The sequence below is a fragment of the Manduca sexta genome, chromosome 3, assembly GCF_014839805.1.
Source record: "Manduca sexta isolate Smith_Timp_Sample1 chromosome 3, JHU_Msex_v1.0, whole genome shotgun sequence".
NCBI classification, from domain to species: Eukaryota; Metazoa; Arthropoda; class Insecta; order Lepidoptera; family Sphingidae; genus Manduca; species Manduca sexta.
The window spans coordinates 1,780,454-1,807,104 of record NC_051117.1 but is presented as its reverse complement, the minus strand read 5'-3'; the positions used below and the strand labels follow the sequence as shown (position 1 = coordinate 1,807,104).

Sequence of the window (26,651 nt, the reverse complement as noted above, 5' to 3'; positions counted from 1 at the left end):
CATTTTCATACATTTTGTTTCACCTTTAATCTGGGTAACTAAACAAGTATTGGCAAGTAAAGAATTTAAATTCACGTCTAGTTAGTGATTAGTTCTCGCTTTTGAAAGAAAAACGTAAAAATAATTAATAATCATGGATATTTCTGCCTTTAAAATTTCGTCATATTAAATTTCGCCTTAATTAAAAAATTACCTCCAGTCGCTACCGGCCCTCTTGTGTAAGTAGTCCTGCTATCTGACCAGAGGGACTGGATGCGTAAAGCAGCAAACCGGTGTACCTTGGGAAATATTCTACAATATATACCGATCATAAGCCGCTGATAATTGCTTTTAAACAGAAATATCAAGAAGGTTCACTAAGACCTATATAGAGTTAAAAGTAGAGGCCGCGGTCGGTCAGGTGCAACATCTGCCTGAAAGGAAATCTTCCCCTTCCATAGAACGCAACCATCTGTTCCTCCACAGCGGCTACTAACTGTACGCCGCTAAAGGACTATGTCTAGCAGTCGATTGCAACAGGCCGATAATGATTATGATGAAATCATTTCAGCCCTTGAATCGTCCACTGCTAGCCATAGGCCTCCCCCATTGAGCGCCACAGGGACCGGTTCTGGGCCGCCCTCATCCATCGGACTCCGGCGACCCTCACTTATTATGATAAAATTACAATAACAAGCTCTTCAAATAACTTTTACTATTCCCGCTCTCCAGGCTCGGGTATACCTGAAATGAAGACCATACTCCGAGGAGTTCACCTGAAGGAATACTTGACGTTCCGAGCGTTGATATCCAAGCTGATCGGTCTCACGGCCACGTTGGGGTCTGGTCTTCCGCTTGGTAAAGAGGTAAGGGTTTTGATCAAATCAATAGACCATTTTATATGACAGCGTTACTGGGGTTTCGAACTAACTAGGACGTATATATATATATGACACACACTCATGTCTTTTATCCACGAAGGGATAGGCAGAGGAGCAACTGCATCCACTTTGTCATCATGCATACTCCGTCGCATGATGTTATAGAAGGCGAGTCTATCGCCTTACCGTGGACAAATTTCAGACTCGGGGCTGATACTGAATAGAACAACCCAATATCACTTTGCCCGACCCGGGGACCGAACCTGAGACCTCAGCACTACAGTCGTACGGTAATACAACTACGCCATCAGGTAGTACATATATGAGTCCTTTGTATTAGGTACCATATTTCCCTTGAAAAATCAAGAGTTTCATTCTATATCCAGGGTCCGTCGGTGCACATCGCGTCGATGGTGGCGACGCTGCTGTCCAAGCTGGTGACGACGTTCCAGGGCATCTACAGCAACGAGTCCCGCACGAGCGAGATGCTCGCCGCCGCCTGCGCCGTGGGAGTCGCCTCGTGCTTCGCCGCGCCTGTTGGAGGTCGGTTATAAAAAACCTCGTTTAAACCATTTACCATTTAAACCGTTTATTTCTCTACACACACATAAAGACAACAAAAAAAAGGAAACAAAGAAAATAAAACACACACACACGCACGCACGCGCACACACACACGCGCACTTACACGCGCGCACACACACGCGCACGCACACACACACACACACACACACACACACACACACACACACACACACACACACACACACACACACACACACACACACACACACACACACACACACGCACGCACACACACACTTATCAATACCAGGCACACGTCATTAAAGTACTAACAGGTTGTTAGGACTTTGAGGAGGTTGCTTCTAACAGGTTGGTCTGGAAATCTTTGGGGAAAGTCTGTGTTCAGCAGTGGAGTTCCAATGGCTGAAGACACATGGTACTCTACGGCGTTTATCACCCTGAAGAGTTTGGCTTAATGTCCAACAATACACTGGGTTCAATATCTAAGTCATAACGCTGGATGAGGAGAGCGGAGAACCGAGCAACGTGGCGCGCTCTAGGGGACGCCTATGTTCAGCAGTAGACAGTTGTAGGTTGATGAGATGAGATATCTAAATCGAATCGAACACAGCATGCATACAACAGTAAGCGTGCAATGTCTATTACCGTCTACAAGCAACAGCTTGGCGACAGAAATAGACAAAGCGATGGCTACTAAATTTTATGTTTTAATTTCAGGCGTGCTGTTCTCTATAGAAGTAACGACAACATACTTTGCAGTAAGGAACTATTGGCGAGGGTTCTTTGCGGCGTGCTGCAGTGCTATTGTGAGTATTTAAATTTACACTAGGTGTTGCCCGCGTAGAAAGCCTTTCTTGCTACAAAAATCCCTAAAACATAGCTGTAAGGTGCCAGCGCCATCTAATTAAAATTATAAAAATCCCACATTTCCTATTTGCAATAATACGGGGAATAAAAGTAGCCTATGATTTGATCCAGGATATGGTCTATTCATCTCCCAAGTTTCATCCAAATCTGTTCAGATATTTATGCGTTTACTTATAACAAACATTCTCAAACTCTCTCATTTATCACATTTGTAATATTAAAAATAATATCCCTGTCATCTACCGACGGGCCTCCTCTGCTACTCAGAGAATTAGTACACCACGCCCGACTAGGGCTGGCAGACTTCAGTTAGCTTGGAAATTTATGAATAGAATTATACCTATTTAAGTAGATTTCCAAGAGTTTTTTTCTTTCACAATTAAAGCCTGAGAAAATACAAAAATATATACATATAACTTCGAAAAATCAAAAAGTCCCATGCTTTATTTACAGAAGCGATAGCCTAGTTGGATGTGGTATGGACTACCGAGACGAATGGCCGCAGGATTAAACCCAAGGGCACACACCTCTATCTTTTCTAGTTATGTGTGTATTCTTTGTGAAATATCGCTTGCTTTAACGGTGAAGGAAAACATCGTGATGAAACCTGCTTGCCTGAGAAGTTCTCTAAAGGAATTTTGAGGGTGTGTGAAGTCTACCAACCCGCACTAGGCCAGCGTGGTGGACTAAGGCCTAATCCCTCTCAGTAGTAGAGGAGGCTCGTGCTCAGCAGTGGGCAAGTATATAATACGGGGCTGATATTATTATTATTATGTTGTAACTTTCCTGCGGGAAATCACGGCATAAAGGCCGGTCCTTTTGGAAGGCTTGCGTGGGGACATGGATCCAACACGTAGAGGCCCCTTTAAGATACATTACTCTAAGTGGGGTTTATACACCTTGCGAGTACTCTCTCTGTCTGTACTTATGGAGGAAATACAGCCAAAGACAGCGCTTGCAAGGTGCAGGGACTATTGCAGAAAAGATGAGAATTATACTGGGTCTATGGATGGGATCTAGCTGGACTGGTTGCTAGGCTTTTGATTGAGACAACGGGACAATTATTATATATTATTATTAACATGGTTTATTAGTGAAATGATCCAATTAACACATATTCCAGATGTTCCGCCTGCTGTCTGTATGGTCCGGCGCGTTGCCGACCGTCAAGCCGCTGTTTCCCACCAACCTGCCGCAAGACTTCCCATTCGATCCTCAAGAGTTCGCGGTTTTCGTACTGCTCGGGTAGGTTGTAAACATCAATTACGGTTTTGACAAAGAAAAAGCCATAAATTAATCCACCATAGAAATTTGAAGCGAAGGCTTGCTGTTGTATTTCATATGATGGTAGATTTTTTAGGTTTAAAGATTCCCCATATTATTTTCAGTAAACCTTGCAGCGCATCCATAATCCCGATATTATGGATGTTTTAAAGAGCGGGGCAACAGTTAACATCAGACTTATTTATTTACTAATCTACATTAAAAAAATGAGTTAAAATTCCAGCTTAGTAAGTGAGTAATAACGCTTGATTTAAATAAAAATAATCTAATAAAATTCCCCTCTCTGTTCCAGTGTGGTGTGTGGACTATTAGCTGCTTTATGGGTGTGGCTACATCGGCAATATGTTCTCTTCATGAGGAACACAAAGACGCTCAGCAACTTCCTACAGAAGAAGTATGTTCCCATTACACTCGTACAAACTTCACACTTGTGCAATAAAGACTCTAATTTCCAGCTGGCATGTGGATCACGCATAAGGGCCGACTTCCACATGTAAAGGAGTCCATAATATATCTGCACTTTACCAATTTGAAGTTAGCTATAGTAGGCTTACAGTTTTTATTGCGGGTTAAAATACGCGTTGCAAACAAAACAGTTGACAGCTATGAAGTCAGCTCTAAGTAAAGTTGCAGTTATTAAGAACTACATAATGGTTCCGTATGACTATGACAATGATATTGTTATTATGTCACGACTTTATCATTATATTTAATCAAATAGAAATATAGATCAGTTGGAAACAAAAGATTTATTCTTCTATTCAACCTTGATTGCCTCAGAGGCGTAATTGTATTACAGAAAGACTATAATGTTGAGGTCTCAGGATCGCTTTTCGGATTGGGCAGTAATATTAGGATTCTCTACTCTGTATCACCCAGTCTGGAATTTGTACCCAATACTGCGATAGACTCTCCCCCTATCACAGAATGGGACGGAAAACAAACACCTTTACCCCTTCGAGAAGTATCATAGGACGGAATACACACCCCAAAAAGTGGGTGCATCTGTTACGTCTCGGACTACCCTTTCGGGAATGAAATGCAGGAGTTTATGTGTGCTATTCTACCTTCTACCAGTAAACTAAGTTCAAATTGATGTTGTTGTATTATAGCCGGTTCATCTACCCTGGTTTCATGACTCTGGCTGTGATGTCGATTCTCTTCCCGCCCGGCATCGGCAAGTACATGGCAGCTGACCTTGGGAACGTTGAACAGGTAAGCACCAGATATTAAGACTTGACCATAACCAAGATGAGTGGATATTTAGGATCTCGGGTCGAACCTGGATGCGATTGGTTTGAGACGTAATGGTGCTACGAGAGAGGTCTATAAGCAGAAGTGGGACTCAGGCCTATACCCAGCAGTGGGACTCTACTGGTTGTAGATGACCATGATGAAGTTGAAGAGTTGAACAATAAATTTAGCATAAATTTTATCTTAACTTAAAGTGTTGGTACTTTGAATTGATAATCTTACCTTGTCATAAAGTTTACCTCTTCGGGCATAAATGCGTGGTGTTGTGTGTGTGTGTGTGAATTATAAGTCACACGACTGAAGATGTATTGGTGTGAAGTTATGCGCGTGCGCAGGTGCTGTCGATGTTCGCGAACTTCACGTGGTCGGACGAGCTGAGCGCGGAGCAGGCCGCCGTGGTGTCGCACTGGCAGACGCCTGAAGTCGACCACTTCGGATGCCTCATCATATTCTTCTTCTCTGTCGTGAGTCGACTTGCTGTTATACGGTAGGGGTGTAGTCGAGACCCGGTTTTTGGTCTGAAAGGGGAGGTTAATTGCACACTTTTGACACATATTTGGTTTGGAAGGGAGGGTAATTGCCAACTCTTGGCCTATGGAAGAGGGGAGACGGTAAATCAGGAATAGTCCACAGTCTAAATGACCACAATAAATACAAAAGTAATTATTGAGATTTGTGGAATTGTCTTGCGATCTTTATTAGATTTGAGTTTCTATAAAAATGAATGTCAAAACGAGCAAACAGCTCGCCTAATGTACAAAATTCCCATTAACTGTAACATCCCCACGCGAAATATGTTACATCCGTAACCAACCTTGAGTGAAAGGTATAGAGTGTATTTTACAACTTTCTCAATAAACACATACATTCTTTCCTAAACACCCACTACAGGTAGATGTTAAGTGTTATACATATTGTAATCTCACACAACAAAAAAAAACATATTTTCGTAAAGTATATAGCTCTCCTAAACACACACTACACATTATAATCCCACAGAAAAAAAATAACACATTTACGTAACCAAAGTATATAGGCATGTAAATACTATGTAATCGATTATTGTATTTGTTTTATGCGTGTTTTAACACCTGTGCAAATAATTAACAATATGTTGTTAATTTTAACTCGACATTAACATGACGAGGTGGCCGAGAGGTTAAGGCGTTGGACTGCTAATCCAATTTGCTCTGCACGCGTGGGTTCGAATCCCATCCTCGTCGAGGACTTTTTGGCTTGAAATGTAAAATATTTCACTCACTAATACAAGGTCATAAGTTATATTGATGATTCTATGTCATTTGCAGTAAAAAAATTAAATAATCCCAAAAGATAAATAAAGGGGGATCACATTTCTCGTCATTATTATTATTAGTTTCATACCACAGCAGAATGTACTCGCTGTACCTGATGGTAAGTGGGATAGAGTTCAAATAAAGGGTCGACTGACGAGAGATGATTACCCATCACCAGTTGTCACAATTATGCCGGTCTTGAAAAGGATATGCAAGGTGATCCGGTATCCGGTTTTACAATTTGTATGCGGTGTGTGCCTTGTGTATTGACATTAACATTGACGCGCTTGTATGCCCATACCTATAACGGGTTCTACAACTTGCTTTTTTTTTTCATTTTATTTTTTTTGATTGCTTAGAATGATGAGATTAGCTTGCCGTTGCCTAAAAGTAAGCGATACGACCGCCCATAAACAGTTGAAACACCATCCAACACCTTGAACTACAAAATATTGTTCGGTATTCCACTGCGCTCACCATCCTGAGACGTGAGATGTTAAGTCTCATTATGTCCAGTTATACTGGCTACAATGTGCTAACCGGAACACAACAGTGACTACACACTGCTTGGCGGCAGAAATAGACATTGTTGTGGTACCTACCAAGGCAGACTCTCACATATCACTCTGCTGCTTGGCGGCAGAAATAGACATTGCTGTGGTACCTACCAAGGCAGACTCTCACATATCACTCTGCTGCTTGGCGGCAGAAATAGACATTGCCGTGGTACCTACCAAGGCAGACTCTCACATATCACTCTGCTGCTTGGCGGCAAAAATAGACATTGCCGTGGTACCCAGGCGGACTCACGTATGAGACCTACAGCAGTAAGTTTGCCGTCAGTTCTTCCTGAGCATGGTGTCGTGCACGCTGCCGGTGCCGGCGGGCATCTTCGTGCCGGCGTTCAAGATGGGCGCGTCGCTCGGCCGCTTCACCGGCGAGGTCATGCACTACTTCTGTCCGCTCGGCGTGGCCTACGGCGGCCACATACAGAAGATACTGCCAGGTGAGAACACCCTGTATAACAGATATTTTTAGTAGTCTGTCCGAAAATTCGGTTTCGGCTTGGGCTAGAAATCGACTTTTCGGGCCCTATTATTTATACCTAACTCAAAGGGTACACATTAGTGTACAATTATGAAAGCATTCTTTTAACTCGTGACGAAATAAAACCATTTGAAAGATAATGAATTGTTAACAATGGTAATGCAGGTCTGATATACAATAAACAAACACACGTCAAGCCTGTATTTCCAAAGAGGTAAGCAGAAGTGCAACAAGCGCACCTATTATTCAGGGGCATACAGGGGTTAGGGACTCAGTCCAATACCCGCTCGGATGCTATATTTCCGGGTGTCGACATTGGGCTGTAAGACCGGATAACCAAAGTAATCGTTCCACTCACAAAGTGATGCTAGCGACAACGTGTTTTTGCCCTGCGAAAAAAAAATGATAAACTACAGTACATGATACAGAAAAAAAAATGGTTTGCTTTGTTGTTTAGAGCAGTTCATTTAAGTAAGCTAGTTACAACTGTGATTGTTTGTGTACGCAGGCGGGTACGCGGTGGTGGGCGCGGCCGCGTTCACAGGCGCCGTCACACACACCGTCTCTACCATCGTCATCGTCAGCGAGATGACGGGACAGGTGAGCTTTAATGACTACTCATGATTTTTTAAAGTATTTTAATAGTTATACACAGATGTGTGCATTAAAGTCTAAGACTGCAATAAAAAGAAGTCGGTGGACTTAGTAATTGAATAAATACAATTTTAAAATTGTAATATAATGCCAAATTTTGTCAATTGAATTTAATAAATTAGTAATCGATTTCCAAATATCGATTGTTCATCCGATTGTAAATTTATTTAACGAGTGAGTTGTCTTAACAAAATCAAATATTCCTTTTATAACAAGATATTCCTTGGGCATAAGTGTATGGGGTAATGATAACTTTATCAATCGATCTCAAAAAACATCAAAATGACTAAATGAATATGATTTTGCAGGTGACACACCTGTTGCCGATAATGGCAGCGGTGCTGGCGGCCAACGCCACGGCGGCGCTGCTGCAGCCGTCCTGCTTCGACAGCATCATCCTCATCAAGAAGCTGCCCTACCTCCCCGACCTGCTGTCATCAGCCAGCCGTGAGTACATCACTTCCATACTGAGGCGGTTTATTGTGCTGTGTTCAGAAATAAGTTGGATATCATTGAATGTATAATTATCAAGACATCAGTGTACAATTGAGGGACTGACATTGCCGGATAGACATCTCAAAAGAAGATCGCCTTTTGTAAATTGTGTTCTTTTTTACATCATAGACGTACAAACTAAGAAATTTATCATACGATTTTTAAAAAGCGTGTAAGACATTAAACCACCGTTTTACTTAATGAATAAGAATAGGGGTGAGAAAGATTATTTGAATTTCTCGATATTTCGCTATAAACAAAATAACCGATCTATCGCTTTCTGTATATTTATTGTAAAGCGATTCATTTATACTGCACATATAATTTTCAAAACCATAACTCATACGGATAGAGGCACGAGTCGTGAGCACACTCGTGATTGGTCGGTTTGACGCGTGACGCATCGATGTACAACGTGATTGGTTCCTCAGTCGATGGTCGTTGTCTATTGGCTGACATGCTATTATACACTTCGTTCAATTTGTACATACGCCAACCCTTCCCCATCACTGAGCATCTGTGCTCAGTACTTGTGTAGTTTGCTATACAAATTTAAACCATATACCATTGTCTTACAGAAAACTGAAGTGAATTACTGTTATGAATATTTATGACAAAAATATTTTATAACCTATTACAATACATGTGTATTTTCCTTTGCACATTAACATGACGAGGTGGCCGAGAGGTTAAGGCGTTGGACTGCTAATCCAATGTGCTCTGCACGCGTGGGTTCGAATCCCATCCTCGTCGAGGACTTTTTGTATTAATTTCCGGTGGCAAGGTTTTAAGATATGAGCTCTGTGAGGCTCTATTTAAAAAACGTAGGTCGGGCAACTGTAATCAAAGGTTTTGGCTCAATAAGTTCTTAATAAATTGTGATATTTTTCGAATGATGATTGTAATCGTCAGCGCAGGATTTATAGTTTCTTGAAGTATAACGTCGCCCGAACAAAATACGTAGGTAACTTTATTTTTTGTTTAACGAAAAACACATTGCAAGTTTTTTGTTTTGGGTGGTGACAAAAAAACTTCCTCAGGCAAGTTTTTCTGGTGGTATATATTTTATATCCGCTTGGATATCAACGACTGTACACAAGGTGTTAAAACCCGCCATAGTGGACCACGTAAGTGTGTTGCGTTCCGGAATCAGCCTATGTATATCCGTTTCCAACAGGCCGACATATTTGTGTCGACTGTCAAGGGTATTCACTTCTCGTCAGTCGATATTCTATTCGATCCCACTCGATTTACCATCAAGAGCAGTGGGGACGCTTTGCCATGCACAAATATAAAAAAAAAATACTTACACTGAATGTGCTGAATTTCATTTTCAGATAGTTAGTCTTATTAGTCCCGCTCCTAATTTAAAATATCGCTCCTAAGTTGTGGCCTATCAAAGCCTATTGACTAGTCATATCACTTAAAATGATATAAAAATCTATATCTATGCTACATTTTGTTAAAACCTTGCTGCTTTCTTGTCTTTCATATTAGTCATATATAGTCATATAAGCATATATGGTTATTGGTATATATTAGGCATTTTGACACATATTACTTCAACATTTTTTTTTTGTTCAACCATTCGATTTGCAATAACAAAACTCCCCGACGAGGATGGGATTCGAACCCACGCGTGCAGAGCACATTGGATTAGCAGTCCAACGCCTTAACCTCTCGGCCACCTCGTCATGTCGGATGTAAACCAAATAACAAACCCCATCATTCTAATCTATGCATACATATGAATGGCCTTTGTGACAAAATGGTTATTTTTTATACGTGCGCGACACAGTGACTCTACTGAACCTGATAGTATGTGGAGTGGGGTTTAATAGAATGTCATTTGACGAGAGATGATTGCCCCTCGAAAGTCGACACAATTATGCCGGCCTGTTGGAACTGAATATACACAGGCTGATCCCGGAACGCAACACACTTGTGCCATTATGACAGGTTTTAATTTCTGTCCATCTTAAAGAGATGACATAAACAAGAGAAGAGTAAAAAAACTTGCTGCTTCAGAATTCCATTACTAAATTAGTAGTGTCCATCAATATTTGTTCAGCAATCGGTCTAACTACTTAAAAAAATCCCGACGAGGATGGGATTCGAACCCACGCGTGCAGAGCACATTGGATTAGCAGTCCAACGCCTTAACCTCTCGGCCACCTCGTCATGTGTGTACCATGTAAATTTACACTACCAGTTTTGCGTATGTTTAACAATGGCTTACTCGTAAAGTTTATCGTAATTTATTACAAATCGTGACGCTAAAAGAAATAGATTTACGACGAAGATAAACTAATGTGAAACGGCAGGTTGCTTTTGGGTTTTGTATGATTGAGAACTCTTGGGCGAAGAGGTTACGTTGGGTGTCTACCCATGCGGTTAATTGTCGGCGCGTAAAGCCGTTGGTCCTGCGCCTGATCTTTCTCCGGTCATGTCGGATTGCTGTCTCATCGGACTATGAAAGTGAAGGAACAGCGTGTACCTGTGTATTGCACACACACTTGTGCACTATATATCCTGCGTACTTGGCTGATCTCCGTTAAGAATAGCCGCCGTAGCCGAAATTGGGTTAGGAAAGAATCGAATCAATAACTGTCGATAAACAACTTGACCGATCGCTTGTATATGTGCGCGGGGATGCGTATGCGTTGATCTTAAGATTGGTATCAGACGGCCGTCGCCTCCCGCGCTCCGCTCAAGCCCCGCCCACTGGATCAAATGTGTACTAACATACAGATTTTCGGTTGCCCTGTACCTAAATGCTCTCCCTCTGCATTTTCTATTACTCCCCCCTTAAGACTTCTGTTTGTTTGGTGTTTATGGATTGTGGCCATATAAAAAATCCAAACCACAACAACCAACCATACTAACAACCATAGCTGCCTATTTGTGCTGTAAAAATACCATTTTCTGCAATTGTCTGTTGTTACCAGGTATGTACGACATTTGCGTGGAAGACTTCATGGTGCGCGACGTGAAATACATCTGGAACAGGATGACCTTCCAGCAGCTCAAGGACATACTGAAAGAGAACAAGGTTAGAGCCATGTCTATTTCTCTCTACAAGCAGCAGCATGTAAAGAAATACGTGCAAATAAAATGGATACTCCACTTGTTTATTTATTTCTAGAAGCAGAAGTGCGAAAAGGACTTTCAAATTCAATGGAGTTGCAGTCACATCTGTCTTGTGGATGCAAATGTAAACTGTTGACTGCTTGGTCCAGATCTTGTTACTCGGCCGGTTAAAGTTTATTCTTCCAACCAAATATCACCCAAAACTTTCCTCCAGGCCCCTGCAATCGTTTAATCGGGAGATACCAGTATCTAATTCGAATGCTTCCTCCGGTATTGAATGCAGAGTCTGATACAAGAAAACATCTTCAAACGTCTGAGCGAAAACATGTTCAACAAATGTATAACTACCCTAAGATATACAATTTGAAGCCTATCTTCATATTCATGATGTTGTTACTCTATACTTTGTGTTCGTCGACAAGGAATACTCCCATATTGATGTCAATTGGACCATGTAAATTTGCTTACTTGAGACCACTGACTCCTATTGTTTTCGTATATTTTATTAACAGGCGATCAAGAGCTTCCCGCTAGTAGACAGTCCTTCATCAATGGTGCTGCTGGGGTCCATACACCGATGGGAGCTGGTGCGAGTGATAGAGAAGCAAGTGGGTCGAGAGAGGCGTCTCACAGTGGCCGCCAGGTGGCACCGCGAGGCAGAGGCCAGGAGGAGAGATCGAAGACCTTCGAGGTTTGAGGTGAGACACACACACACATCACTCATTTATTCCCGAAGGGGTATGCAGAGGCGCAACAAGGGCACCCACTTTTCGCCAAGTGTGTTCCGTCCCAAGATGTGATAAGCAAGCCTATCGTCATATTGGGCACAAATTCCAGACTCCGGGCTAAAAAACCCAAATATCACTTTGCCCGACCCGGGATTCGAACCCAGAACCTCAGAGTGCTGTCGTACCGCGTATGCAGTACAACCACGTCACCAAGGCAATCAGTTGAGGTGAGACCTCTGAGATAATAGTACCAGCCCTGTATTATATACTGACCAATGCTAAGCACGAGCGTCTTCAACTAAGAGGTTTTTAAATCTTAGACTACAAGGCTGGCAGACTTCACATACCCTCGAAATTCTTATGGAGAAGTATGAAGTAGGTTGCCTTACGACGTTTTTCTCTCTGTTAAAGTGCGATAAAAAACTATACAAACGTAACCCGATGAGTCAAAGGTGTGTTTGGGTTTTGAACCTAGAGACATTCGTAACGGAAGACTGTTCCATTCCCAACTAGGATATCATGCATTTTTAAGGAGAGAAATATATTTTTCTATTATTCTGGAGTTATTATCGGGTACTTCATGAGATCTTGTACCAACCAACCAATACGTTTGAAGACGCTATTTCACTCCCTTTTTTTTATGATGAAAATTTTTCTTGCTCTTTCTTAACACTCAGAGCTACTTAATGTATCAGAGTGACACTGGAGTATATTATTCAAATAAATATATGTATATCTTTTAAGATAATAAAGTGTTAAGGTATAAAAGTCGTGTGTAGAAGCATAGTTATCTATAATCTAATAATAAAAAAATAATAAAGAATATTTCATGACACTCGCTATTTGAATAAGTTTTAACATGACGAGGTGGCCGAGAGGTTAAGGCGTTGGACTGCTAATCCAATGTGCTCTGCACGCGTGGGTTCGAATCCCATCCTCGTCGAGGACTTTTTGTCATATTTTACGTTTAATTCTACAGGCCTTAGCCGTTTAGTTGTTTGAAAAAAGATATATGAATGAAAGGTTATTTTTTGTGTAATATTGATGCTCGCTTCTATTGATCATAGCGTGATGTTATATAGCCAATAGCCTTCCTCGATTAATGGGCTATCGCAACACTAAAATATTTTTTCAATTAGAACCGATAGTTCCTAAGTTTAACGCGTTCAAACAAACTCTTCAGCTTTGTATAATATTATAAACTAGAGCTTCACATGTGTTGCGTGCCAGAAGACAAAAAAAATGTGGCAATCTTTTTTTTTCTATACTACTCATCTCTAACAATCACGGCTTCCACGGACAGGTGACACCAGCCCCGGACATGCTAAGTCTTCAAGTTCCCGGATCTGGGATGACCAGGGGCTCGTCCCTCACCACCAAGGACCAGGGCGGATTGTTACCAGGTATGACCATTACGAATTGGCAAGTGCAGCGTCGGACGTCCACCCACGAGGTGGACAGATGATCTAATAAAAGTCGCAAGAGGTCGCTGGATGCGGACCGCTTCCAATAGGTCGATCTGGATATCTTTAGGGGAGGCCCATGTTTAGCAGTGGACATTCTGCGGCTGATGATGATGGCCATTATTATGGTAGATTAGTTTGGCTTCATGGTCGCAACTGTCAGTCAACTTGCAAGCTTGGACAACATTATACGAGTATATAGGTGGAGGGCTAAAGAGCTTTGGACTTAATAAACAGATCGATAATACTTTTTTTTAAGTAAATCATACTAGATCGTCATTTACGTTAGTTCTTTGCGATTTTGTACGAACTCCATATTGATATGGACCAAGGAGGTAAAAAAAATATTTTATTATTATTTTTACTATTTCTTTTCGTGTATATTTGCAACTATTTATGTTAATAGTTGATTTTCTTCTCGTGTTATAATTTTTTCATAGTTCTCTATTGACTTTTTTTTTCATTATTAGACCTATTATGTTTCAACATCACAAACAAATTTAAATAAATTATTCTAGCTCCCGGCCAACTATTCCGTCCCAAATCGATCCTGAAGAAGACGAACTCGTTCACGCTGACGCGGGGGCTGGCGTCCCCCGGCACGGGGCCCCACACCCCCACCACGCCGCAGCCCTCCGTCTACACCACCGTCACCGGCGCTGAGACCAGGTGAGAGTTATACATCAGCATGCGGTAGCTGTTTTATTATTAACTAGCTTTTGCCCGCGGCTCCGCCCGCGTTATAAAGTTTTTCGGGCTAAAGTTTTCCGTTATAAAAGTCACGCTGTATAATTTCCTGGGAGCCTATGTTCTTCCCAGGGTCTCAAACTGTCTCCATACCAAATGTCATCTTAATACGTTGGGTAGTTTTTGAGTTTAACACGTTCAGGCAGACGGATGCAGCGGGGGACTTTGGTTTATAATATATTTTTATAGAACTTTTTAAGAGGAACAATCCCGTCATACATTATTGTTGAATTACTTTAACCGTTTACGCAGCGCACGCAGCGGAAGCTCTAAAAACTAATTAATACATTTTCCCCGTTTTTGCAACATGTTTCATTACTTCTACGCTCCTATTGGTCATAGCGTGATGATATATAGCCTATAGCACTCCAGGAACAAAGGTCTATCCAACACAAAAATATTTTTTCAGTTCGAACCGGTAGTTCCTGAGATTAGCTACCACTGCTCCGCTCCCATTGGGTATAGCGTGATGATATATAGCCTATAGCACTCCATGACCAAAGGGCTATTTAACATAAAAAGAATTTTTCAATTTGAACCGGTAGTTCCTGAGATTAGCTATTACTGCTCCGCTCCCATTGGGTATAGCGTAATGATATATAGCCTATAGCACTCCACGAACATAGGGCTATCCAACGCAAAAAGAATTTTTCAGTTTGGACCGGTAGTTCCTGAGATTAGCGCGTTCAAACAAACAAACAAACTCTTCAGCTTTATATAATAGTATAGATTCGCACGGGTGCAATGCTGACTATTTAATGGATGTTATTATTATACATATAAACCTTCCTCTTGAATCACTCTATCTATTAAAAAAAACCGCATCAAAATCCGTTGCGTAGTTTTAAAGATTTAAGGACACATAGGGACAGAGAAAGCGACTTTGTTTTATACTATGTAGTGATCTATATGTATAGTACAAATAAGAAGTCGTTTTGTGAAAAATGCGTCAATATTGGTTAAGAAATTAGTAATTCATATTTTAATTATTACAATGGGTAGAATGAGTACGTAGTGGGAATGTCGCTCCATCTCACTCTTTGCACGCGCAGTAATTCCCGGTGACGTCACGGGCGCGTATTGCGCGTCTTTTCTTGTTTCTTGACACTTACCCTTTCGAAATTCAAAGGCCTATGACTTTTTGATTTTTACCGGATTTTAATCATTATTTCCGTACTAACATTTATATAATTATGTACAAATTTGAATAAAGTAAAGAACATGTTTTGTCAAATTCCCTTTTTGGTACCAAGTATCGGTGCCCAAAGTCATAGAAAAAACGTGAAGTCATTTTAATTAAATACGCTACGCTTGATACGCCGGGCCAATACAATTAGCTTACCAACAGCTCCAGCATCAGCTTCAATGTAAAGTAATTTTAGTGTAACAATTCTTTCATCAGGATCCGGGCGGCATTCGAAGCTATCTTCAAGCGTTCCTCCCTCCTGCAGGACGTGGAGGGAGGACTCCCGGACCAGCTCAGCTCGGGGCTGCCGCGCAGTCCCTCTATCAACAAGAAAGTGCAACTGGTAAATAATGTTATTTTTATAAGTGCGATGACATTGTGAAACTGAATGTTAAAGTATGAATTGATCCATATAGTCAAATTAAATATGTATATCAGTCTTGTAGGTAACATATATTAAATTAAACCATAGACTAAATATAAAATTTATTTTCTTACTTATGTTATAAATATGAAAGGTTGTTAAAATGTTTTGGATGTTTGTTAAAAGAAAACGCAGAAAAAGATTAACAGATTTGAATAGAACGAACACGGATAGACCCGATCTTGAATTAACACATAGGAACCTTTTTGTCGTTTATTTTGTCCCATGAAAAATAATGAAATTTTTATCTATTTTTTAAATAGATGGCGCTAGTATCGTACAAGTGACTATGAAACGCTTCAGTGTTTTAGGAACTTTTGTAAAGGGGAAAGACTCTTCACGCGGGCCAAGCCCTGAGCAACACCTTGTACACCATAAATTATCAATTCTTTCTAAAATAGTGCAGCAATTCAAACATTGCATATCACACATGCCTTATAATCTAGACAAAACTAGTTAAATCATACACTGCTTGAATAACGATAGCGTGCTATAATAAATTTGTACATGTCTGCCTAGCCCCGCGAGCGTGTGTGCGACATGTCGCCCGAGGACCAGAAGGCGTGGGAGCAGCTCGAGATGGCCAAGGAGATCGACTTCGACCGCATGCTGCAGATCGCCAGGAAGCGAGAACTGGTCACTATTACTATCTACTATTTAATATAATATCAGCCCTGTATTATATAATGTCCCACTGTTGGGCACGGGCCTCCTCTACTACTGAGAGGGATTAGACCTTAGTCCACCACGCTGGCCTAGTGCGGATTCGTAGACTTCACACACCCTCGAAAATTCCTAATAGAGAATTTCTCAGGTATGCAGATTTCCTCACGATGTTTTCTTTCACCGTTAAAGCAAGCGATAATTCACAAAGAATACACACATAATTTTTTTGAAAAGTCAGGGGTGTGTGCCTTTGTGATTTGAACCTGCGGACATTCATCTCGGCAGTCCGTTCCACCCCCAACTAGGCTATCGCCGCTTGTAATCGATAATTTAATCTACTATTTTAGAAAGCAATAAATGCCATAAGAATTACCGTACAAGGTATTTTATTCATAGTCAACTCCCTTAAAATGTCTCAAAAAATTTCGACTCGTAAGTCGATGTTTGTGATTGATCGAGAGACCAACGCTGGTGGTAGGATATATTTTATATCTGTCCGGATAACGACCACCGATTACCTCTCGACAGTCGACATAATTATGCCGGACTGTTGGAACCGGATATACAGATGCTGGTCCCGGAACGCGACACACTTTGGACCACTATGGCGGGTTTTATCCCCTTGTGGTTACATCACCGATGGTCACTATGCGGGCGAATATTAAATATATCCTACCACTAAAGTTCACTTTTATTGGGAGAGGAGAGGCAAAATCTTATAAAAAATTGCAGCCCACTAATATCATTCATTATAATACAAAAAAATAATATTTCATACTTTACCTTGTTTTGAAAAATATAAACTAGTTAATCGTTGCAGCTTAGTTCCGCTCTTTAAGCATAGGATAATATAGTTAACTTATTCCTAAAACCAATTTAGAGGTGGGGAGTTCTGATATGGTATTTCATGTATTCAGGCTTGGTAAAGTTCCCGAGCGGTGACGTTGGGCCGTAAGACCGGTGAAACCAACAACCATTCCACTCAGCAAGTGGTTGAAGCGATAACGCGTTATTCCCCGCGAAAAAAAAGGCTTGATAAAGTGCCTTAATGACTATAAAGTAATATTCTTACTGTGGTATTTGTCTCCAGCACCCTGAGGACTCGGTGTACGAAGACGAGAACCTGTACATCTGCCACATCGACCCCGCGCCATTCCAGCTCGTCGAGAGGACCTCGCTACTCAAGGTCAGTATTGATATCAAAAATAATAGATATCAGAGAAATAGTGCTGGAAGTATGCAGTGTGCCAGTAGTGTTATTGTGTGTATAGCCCGCCGCCCTAGTACACGCCCCTCGCGCCCGCCCGTGACACTACGAGCTGCGCCGGCGCACATCGCCCCGCGTATCCGCTGTGTCCATATAATTCTCTCCCGGGGTGTAACTGAGGCTCATAAGGTAGAGCCTACATAGTTTTTTTTTGTCTTGTGCTGTACCTAATAAATAGTCAGTGTATTGTAAATCTTACGGAACTCTATGGTTTGGCTTTATTGTCTTTACCTTGTCGAGGCACTCAAATAATATTGTGGGACTAACTACGGCGACAATTATATGATCTGATCCCGTAATCATTGAAAACTCCATTACGCGGGCGAAGCCATGAGCAAAAACTAGTATAATAATAATACCAGCCCAGTTATATATACTGTCCACTGCTGGGCATGGGACCTATGAGCTTATCTACATATAACGTATATTTTTTTTTTATATTGTATTTGTAGTTTAAAAAATTGTTCATTATTATTAATATTATGTGTACCGTATTGAGGCCCCATAAAAATATGCTACTCGCTGAGTGCTGTGGCGAATGTTATGTACGCCGTACTTGTTGTACATATCAGTGACTATAATTATTGTTTAAAACTAGTGTAACTATGTGTAACTGTTATTATATGTACAATGTGGCAGTGCTAATAAATAAATAAATAAATAAATAACGTTTATTGATAAACACTCATAATGTCGATCAGGTCCACTCGCTGTTCTCGACGTTGGGGGTGAGCAGAGCGTACGTCACCGCCATCGGGCGACTCATCGGCGTCGTGTCGCTTAAGGAGGTCAGTATTAACCCAACTTGTACCTTACACTCATAGGAACTGAGTATAAAATGTTTTTTTTTTTTAAGAAATAAACTGACATGTACTTTACAGTCATAGCGACTGAGTATGAAATGTAAGGTATTTTTTTTAAGAAAGAAATTAATCTATAATGCAACTTTAAACAAGATAAAATAAGTAGTACACAATCCAATTAAGGTTCCACAAAAATGAGACCCAAAAAAGGACAGTGGATAAAAAAGAAAAAAATACTTAACATTATAATAAACATGCTAAACTAAAGAAAAAAAAAACAACATAATCACCAGATTTTTTTAAAAAAAAAATTTGATTATGATTTCTAATGTTTACGCGAATGTTAGACATCGAAATCGCCGTTTTTTATATTATAATTTTCTGTCGAATTTTCGAAGACTGCTGCCTTCATTGTCATGGGGAGACTGAGGTGTTGGTATTTGGAATAGTCAAAGTTAAAATATCTAGCTAGATTTCATAAGTTGTGTTGAAATTGAAGTATTGCCCAATAGAATGTCATCTGTCGACCAATGATTGCCCTTCGACAGTCGACACAATATGCCGCCCTGAGGAACCGGATATACAACAGAACGCGACACACTTACGAGAGCCACTATGGCGGGTTTTAACACCTTGTGTACGGTCGCTATCCGGGCGGATATTGAATATATCCTACCACCAACAAACAAATTTATGTTAATTTAAAAAAAAAAGATAATTTTTCAACTTTCCCATCATTAAAATCCAATTTTCCGAACCACAGCTCCGCAAAGCTATCGAAGACGTGAACAGCGGCGCCCTGACGGTGGCGAACAGGCCCGAACCCCCGACCACGCCGCTACCCACCATGATCAAGGTGCAAGCCACCGAGCCAGCGCCGCCGTCCGACAGCGAGACCGCCAAACTCACCACCAACGAGAAACAGTAGCCTATCACTGGGCAATAGGGTTCGTTTTTCAATTGTGAGGTAATTCAATTGAGGTTATTTTGACTCAATAGCCAATATTATCTGAGAATGATATATGAAGGCAAGAAATGCGAAGAACCGAAACTGGCAACTACAGAAAAATATTTATTGATAATTAGTTAGACAACATCAGCTTATTTGCTCTTCGTGTTCCTATTCACCCCGTTGATTTCTATGGTAACAGAAATTTAATTATGAAATCTATATAATTTCAAGTTTATTTTTGAGGTAAATTATGTTTGATTATTGAAACCCAGCTCTTTCTATATAAGGATGATGAGGGAAGTCCTACTATATTGTATTACGCAGTGGCATTTACCATCAAGTATAGGACTTGAATTGACGGCTTGCAAATGTGGTGGTGACCTGCAAGTCAGTTGTAGGTAGAATATGTAACATGGTAGATGGTACTCCTAATTAAGACTACTAGAAGTAGTAAAAAAAAACTATTTACCTTTTGAACAATATGTATTGTAATTAAATTAAAATCAATTAGAGGCTATTCAAGTATTAAGTATTATTATCTTTTATTTGATAATCCATTTCGTTGTTTTCTCTAATGACAAACTACAAAAAGGTTAACGCTCATAATTTTTTTGTTAATAAATATTAATTAAAAAAATAAAGAATACGAAAAGACAATAGAGTTTGCAAAAAAAAAAACACTTCGAATTGATAACCTCCTTTTTTTGAAGTCGGTTAAAAAGTGAAACAAAACGTTTACTTATAACTTAAATAGCCCCTTATAAGTTCCTGCCCATCTTGAACTAACAAAACAGCTGCAATAAATATTCAGTGTTCCAGCTGTTCATCTACCAAGTATTATCATCTAGCATAATAATGATATTTAACGCGAGGCATTAAGGTTCAATTAAAAACAATAAAGCCTTAATTAAAGGTGGGACCACACTGACGTTAGCTAAGCTATACGATACGCGGCGATGCCGTTTGATGTATATATTTTAAGTTTATTCGTTGTTAGTCAATATACGTAAACCCAAAGATGTGGGGGCGTGTCAAAACGCAGTTCAAAACGCCAGTAAAGACGGCATCTCATGTTTTAGGTATAACGTTTAAGTGTCAAAAGACATCGCATATTAAGAGCTATGCTATGCTATACAAAAGCTGGTTATGAAAATGCAGATAAGTGCATGTCAAACTATGTTTTTAGGTAATTAAATAGACCAAAGGCTATAGAAAATACGCATTGTGTCACCAATCTTGCATTTTTAAATACTTTTTTATCTTATTAATATAGCTTTGTATAGCATAGCGTAGCTTTAAGTAGAAATTGTCATAAAACGCACAAGTCACACTTATTTATTGTTAGTTATATATTTTGAATATTTTTTGTTTATATGGTGCTTTCAAAAGAGATTACTATTTATAAATAATTTAATAATCATAGTGCTTGCAATATGGAAATATTTATTTGAAAAAGCCGCGTATATCAAGGTACATTCAAAAATCAATCATGTGGCTATATTTTTAAAACATAATTTTTAATGAACATATTGCAAGTACACTTTACATCGAGCAGTAATACTCCGAGTACATTGCTTGTGTAAAATGATGTCTTACTGTTTACAATAAACGATCGTAATCGCTTTTTCGATCTATCTCAAAAATGGACCAATTAGAACAAAGTATTTTTGACATGCATACAAATTAGTTATTTTGATTGGTTTTCGGAATCGGATTGAAGATTAAGGATTGGGATCGTTTATTGAAAACGGCTGTTAGAAGTTTCGATTCTGCAGAGTTTTACTACACATAAGTACCAAAATTTTAGATATTTTTGATACTTGACTATAATCCTACTGCTAGGCTCAAAAACATTGTAGTAACGCTTTGCACCGATGCCAAATTATTGTCACGAAGGCTTGTGATTTTCAAAATCATTCCAAAACTATTCTAGATTATAAGCGATGTATTTAAATGTCCAAGGGTCTCGCCTTGTATATTTCGGCAACGGACCCTAATTTTTGTGCCATTTGTGGATATGCTATGTGCATAAATGGAATAAGGGTGACAGTCTATTAGTGTTTTAATGTAGTTTGGTTCCTATATACTCGCTGTTAGGGTCGAAAATACCCCCTATTTATTGTAGAATTTGGACTTTAATAATGCTGGACTAATACACGATAGGCCAGTTGGGAATGGAACGGTTTGCTTAGACAGATCTGTTCAGTTTCAAAACCCAAATACAACTGTAAGTTTTCAAAGTTACCTGTGTTTTTTTGTCAATTATCGTTCGCTTTACGGTGAAGGAAAACATTTCAACCTGCATACCTGAGAAGTTATCTATAGGAATTTTGAGGGTGTGTGAAGTCTGCCAGCACTATACCAGTGTGGTGGACTAAGGCCTAACCTCTCAGTAGTAGAGGTCCGTGCCCAGCAGTGGGACAGTATATAATGCAGGGCTGGGTATAATAATATTACTGCTGGTTTAATAATTGTGGTAATTAGTCGGCATATTGTTCCCCAAATCAATAAGTATATGTGTCCTAATTTGTTTGGTAAATACTTTTACGGGATATAATTCCTATTTATTATTAGAAATGAATACGCTAAAGAATTTGTGATATCGAAAAAAATAAGTATAAAAAATTATTGCATATTTTATTTATTGTTTCTCTAGTCTAGTCGTTTTTATTTGGACTTAAAGTCCAATGTTTTGTTTCAAATAAGCCTTACAAGGCACGCTTTTGCCTATCTTAAGTATAAAAATATATTTACGAAAAATTATGTCCTTTAGATATCTTACTAATAGACTGTCACCTTTTTAAAGTATTATTAAGTGAAGGGCGAAGGAAGAACAAATAGTACGTAAAAATAATGAACTTGAAAAACTGATTCATAAAAAAATAAATAGCTATATCCAAAACAAAAAACAAAAGTACAAGACAAATTGTTCTAAAATGCAAGAAATATAATAATTATCTTTATTTTATATATATTATGGACACCACTTACCAGAGATATTGCGTCAAATTATACTCATTTAGAGAACATTGCTGTCCCAAATACTGCACGGTATACCACTGGATATGAGTTTAGCATGCAACAGAAATGAGTGGTTATTTCGAAGGTTTACTTTCTCATTTACTACTCTATTTACTTAGTAATACAGAGGAAATTGGATTATCGGACTATTTTTTGTAAGGTGTTCGAATAATTTTAAACCCGGATAACCGAGTGTTGACTGTATAGTAAATTATTATGAAACCATGAGAATACCTCAAACTAAATTTTTCTTATTAATAGGACAATAAAGCCTAATTTCCTATATCAAACTTATTTTTTACAAATTGTAAGTACATTTTAATATTTTTCCGTATTTTTTTGTTCTCCTCCGTCCTTATAAACGCGTAATAAATGGTTGTATCGTCACATATCATTGCGACTCGGTCCGTCCTGTTCGCTTGTTTATTTTATAATGTACGTTCCGTTTTACTCCATATGTTAATGCTGCAACTTACTAATACCAAATATAGACGAAGAATATTAAACTATTTCTCTTTAAAAATAAACAAAAAAAATTAAGAGCGGTATTCACAAACGTTACTTAGATAAGTACGCACCAGTGCTGTGATATTAAGTCTGTTTCTCAGTGCTTTCAGCATGACAGCCCGCGCAGTGGGTATGCATAGGAGCGCTGTGATTGGCTAATATTGAGATACAACTATATCAAGCTATCCTAGAGGCTAAAACTCCTCCTTAGTTCATTATTATGTGTCCCGATTTGCTCTGGAGGGAAGTGGACAATTTATGTTTCCAACTCCTATCTTTCTATTTGATTAGTTTCGTTGCGGGATAATGACATATTAGTGTTCCCTGAGACTCGCCGAGCTTCACTGCTCGGTGTCATAAAATGCGTGCCACTGCTGATACTGGCTTACAGGAGCTGTAGTGGTGGGTGTGAGGGTGGGAAAGTCTTGTATGTCGGTTGGTTGTCAGATAAACAAAGCTTAACCAAGCCAAAGAAAACTATCAACTTACAGGCACTATACGTTCGGGCGCACTGTCGCGCGTCCTCATAGTATTGTTTGTGAATACCGATCTAAAAGATTTAAATAATCAACCTGTAAATACCGTATATTCAACGACTTCTACCTAACCCCAATATTATAGCGAAGATGCTGTACTAAAATCGTTAACGCTAACGTTATGTATGAGAATGACATCCGAGCGATGGACGTAACGTTACAATTTACTCATATTTTTTTTCTATTGTCTATTAGCGTTAACGATTATAATTGAGATTTCGATACTTGCGGAATACTAACGAATAGTCATGAACAAGAACAAACGGCTTATTCGGGTGTATTCGTCACTCTTAGTTCATAGTCATATTCGTGCAAGAATTATTCGCCAAGTTAATCGTGGAATTGTTCGCAGATAGTCTAAAAGAGGCATTGGGTTTCAAAATTCGTTCTATTTTGTATTCGGCCGCAGACGTTTCGATCCGTTCGTAATCAGTTGTCACTGATCATCGGTTTCCATAAATGAAAAGAATTGACCTTGTCAATTTTGATAAGTATATAAATTTTCAGGTTTTTTGCGAATATAATAAAACAAAAAAAAATAATGAACATATATGCACAAAAGTACAAAGAAATATTTTTTTCTTACGAAATACATTGAAAAAAGTACGTATTAAAAAAGTCAGTTGCAGTATTATGAACATGGAAGTGTGCCAGCCAACCAATAGCAAAAAATGTGAAACTAACGTTGGACATAATATCCGTAAATTCTGTGATTTATTGTAATTCAGTTGTGTGATTGTTATTTAATGTGTGTTGTAAATGATTTAAGTGAAGTTTGGCCTATTGTTACTATACGTACATAAATATACAAATAAGTCATAATTATTGCAAATTTGGGGGATAAAAATTAAAAATAGAAATCAACCTACAAACATACCTTCTATCAGGGCTTTTTATGAGGCGAAGGAAATTTCGAGAATATCGAAAAAATTGCCATTAAAAAGTGAGGGAAGGGGGGGGGGGGATACAGAAAATATGAACTCACAACTATCAAGAATTAGCACGCCCCAAAAAATAAGTGACAAAAACGGTCTGCCTATTATAATATTGATAAAGAACGCGTATCAAAACTTTACGATGCCACGAACAGGCATCTTTAAAATAACCAGTTTCATGATCTGGACTTTTTAGGCCATCTCTCTGTAGTCGGTCCCTCATGACTGAGGATCGTGGTCATCATTGGATGTACCGCATTAAGAGCGGGTTATTTGTGCAACTTGGTGGCAAGCGAGTGTTGATTTTGTACTTTAAATGTTTTAGGCCATAACTTCACCTATATCATGAAATCGTTTAAAATTTGTGTGAATCTTCGCCGCGTTGGCGTGAGACTACGCTGTTAGAGTTAGATGCGTTGTGATCTGTTGCTTTTATTAGTAAACGATGTTTTGTGTCGTATTGTGTTTTAATTCTCTGCCTACCTACAAAATACTCACCAGTCCTTGAATGCGGTAAAACACGATTTTTTGACAAGAGATTTTGATGGCTTTCCTCAGATCGGTCGTAGGAATGGACCAATCAGAATTTAGTTTTAATATAGCATTCAAATATTTTATTTTATATACAGATATACACTTCAATTGGTGATAGGCTCCGCTCCCTATTACATCATGAGACGGAATACATACACACGGCGAAAAGTGGTTGCACCTGTTGCGCCTCTATTAAGGTTATAGCTTAAGGTCCATTTTCATACATTTTGTTTCACCTTTAATCTGGGTAACTAAACAAGTATTGACAAGTAAAGAATTTAAATTCACGTCTAGTTAGTGATTAGTTCTCGCAGTTGAAAGAAAAACGTAAAAATAATTAATATGCATGGATATTTCGGCCTTTAAACTTTCGTCATATTAAATAGACGTGAATTTAAATTCTTTACTTGTCAATACTTGTTTAGTTACCCAGATTAAAGGTGAAACAAAATGTATGAAAATGGACCTTAAGCTATAACCTTAACCCCCTTTGGGAATAAAAGGCGTGTGTGTATACTTCGATAACTATCGATAAATAATCTTGATGTGAAACAAAGTTCGCCTTTAAAAACACAGACTCCAAGTAGTTGAGGATAACATAATTTTCCTGCAACAGGTATCGAACCCGTGATTGTATTGTGTAATCATCGCCCACGTGACATCATTCAATTGGTCATAAAACAAAACCAAATACATTTATAATCAATTTTATTTTACCAATAATATTTCTATATACAGCACTTATACGAATAATACTTGAACACTGTACAATATTCAATAACAACTAGAGTTGTTTTAAGTACACGATACAATGTAAGTGAGTTATAATAAATGAGAAAATAGAAAAGATCTTAAATTCACATGAAAAATTTTAAAATGTTACAACAGAAACACAGGTTCGGAAAAATTCAATAGAATACACATTATCAAATGATGTACACATGTTTTTATGATGTACACATGCTAAATAAAATATTTTAAGCAATAGGTAAACGGCGATAGCTTAGTTGGAGGTGGAATGGACTGCTGAGACAAATGCCCGCAGGTTGAGAAATTAAGGACACGCACCTCTGACTTCTAAGTTTTGTAAGTATTCTTTGTGAATTATGGCTTACTTTAACAATGAAGGAAAACATCATAAAGAGACCTGCATACCTGAAAATTTCTCTAAAAATTTTGAAGGTGTGTGAAGTCTGCCAATCCGCACTAGGGCAGCGTGTTGGACTAATGCCTAATCTCTCTCAGTAGTAGAGGAGGCCCGTGCTCAGCAGTGGGACAGTATATAATACAAGACTGATAATATTATTAATATAGGTTTTAACAAAATCTATGTTTGAATAATATAAGTTTGATTTCGTGAACATTGTTTCCAAAATCAGATTAGCGTTAAGAAATGTACTAAATGAATGATTAAAATGATTCAAATAACAACCTAAAAACTTATATTCGAGATTATCTCACAATTTGCTAACATTACAACTATAGGAACG

At 39.0% G+C, this 26,651-nt stretch overlaps 1 protein-coding gene and 5 non-coding genes across 9 annotated transcripts in view; 4 read left to right on the top strand and 2 right to left on the bottom strand.

The window, feature by feature from the left end:
* The window catches only part of LOC115442286 (chloride channel protein 2), an 87,548-nt gene extending 65,306 nt beyond the window's left edge, over positions 1-22,242 (top strand). For all 4 annotated transcript variants that reach the window (XM_030167292.2, XM_037439794.1, XM_037439796.1 and 1 more), the window contains 19 exons: positions 712-845; positions 1,247-1,403; positions 2,124-2,212; positions 3,397-3,518; positions 3,850-3,951; positions 4,670-4,772; positions 5,147-5,275; positions 6,950-7,112; positions 7,662-7,753; positions 8,116-8,254; positions 11,251-11,354; positions 11,905-12,090; positions 13,424-13,523; positions 14,102-14,252; positions 15,733-15,859; positions 16,460-16,576; positions 17,697-17,792; positions 18,575-18,661; positions 19,440-22,242. In XM_030167292.2, coding sequence (XP_030023152.1) covers positions 712-845; positions 1,247-1,403; positions 2,124-2,212; positions 3,397-3,518; positions 3,850-3,951; positions 4,670-4,772; positions 5,147-5,275; positions 6,950-7,112; positions 7,662-7,753; positions 8,116-8,254; positions 11,251-11,354; positions 11,905-12,090; positions 13,424-13,523; positions 14,102-14,252; positions 15,733-15,859; positions 16,460-16,576; positions 17,697-17,792; positions 18,575-18,661; positions 19,440-19,604 — 2,363 coding nt within the window. In that variant the 3' untranslated portion in view covers positions 19,605-22,242. The remainder of the gene's footprint in view (positions 1-711; positions 846-1,246; positions 1,404-2,123; positions 2,213-3,396; positions 3,519-3,849; positions 3,952-4,669; positions 4,773-5,146; positions 5,276-6,949; positions 7,113-7,661; positions 7,754-8,115; positions 8,255-11,250; positions 11,355-11,904; positions 12,091-13,423; positions 13,524-14,101; positions 14,253-15,732; positions 15,860-16,459; positions 16,577-17,696; positions 17,793-18,574; positions 18,662-19,439) is intronic.
* Positions 5,953-6,034, top strand: Trnas-gcu. The gene has a single exon. It is a non-coding gene; the product is annotated as a tRNA-Ser (tRNA).
* Trnas-gcu lies at positions 8,974-9,055 on the top strand. Its single transcript has one exon. It is a non-coding gene; the product is annotated as a tRNA-Ser (tRNA).
* Trnas-gcu lies at positions 9,915-9,996 on the bottom strand. The gene has a single exon. It is a non-coding gene; the product is annotated as a tRNA-Ser (tRNA).
* Positions 10,402-10,483, bottom strand: Trnas-gcu. Its single transcript has one exon. It is a non-coding gene; the product is annotated as a tRNA-Ser (tRNA).
* Trnas-gcu lies at positions 12,982-13,063 on the top strand. Its single transcript has one exon. It is a non-coding gene; the product is annotated as a tRNA-Ser (tRNA).
* Positions 22,243-26,651: the final 4,409 nt, after the last annotated feature.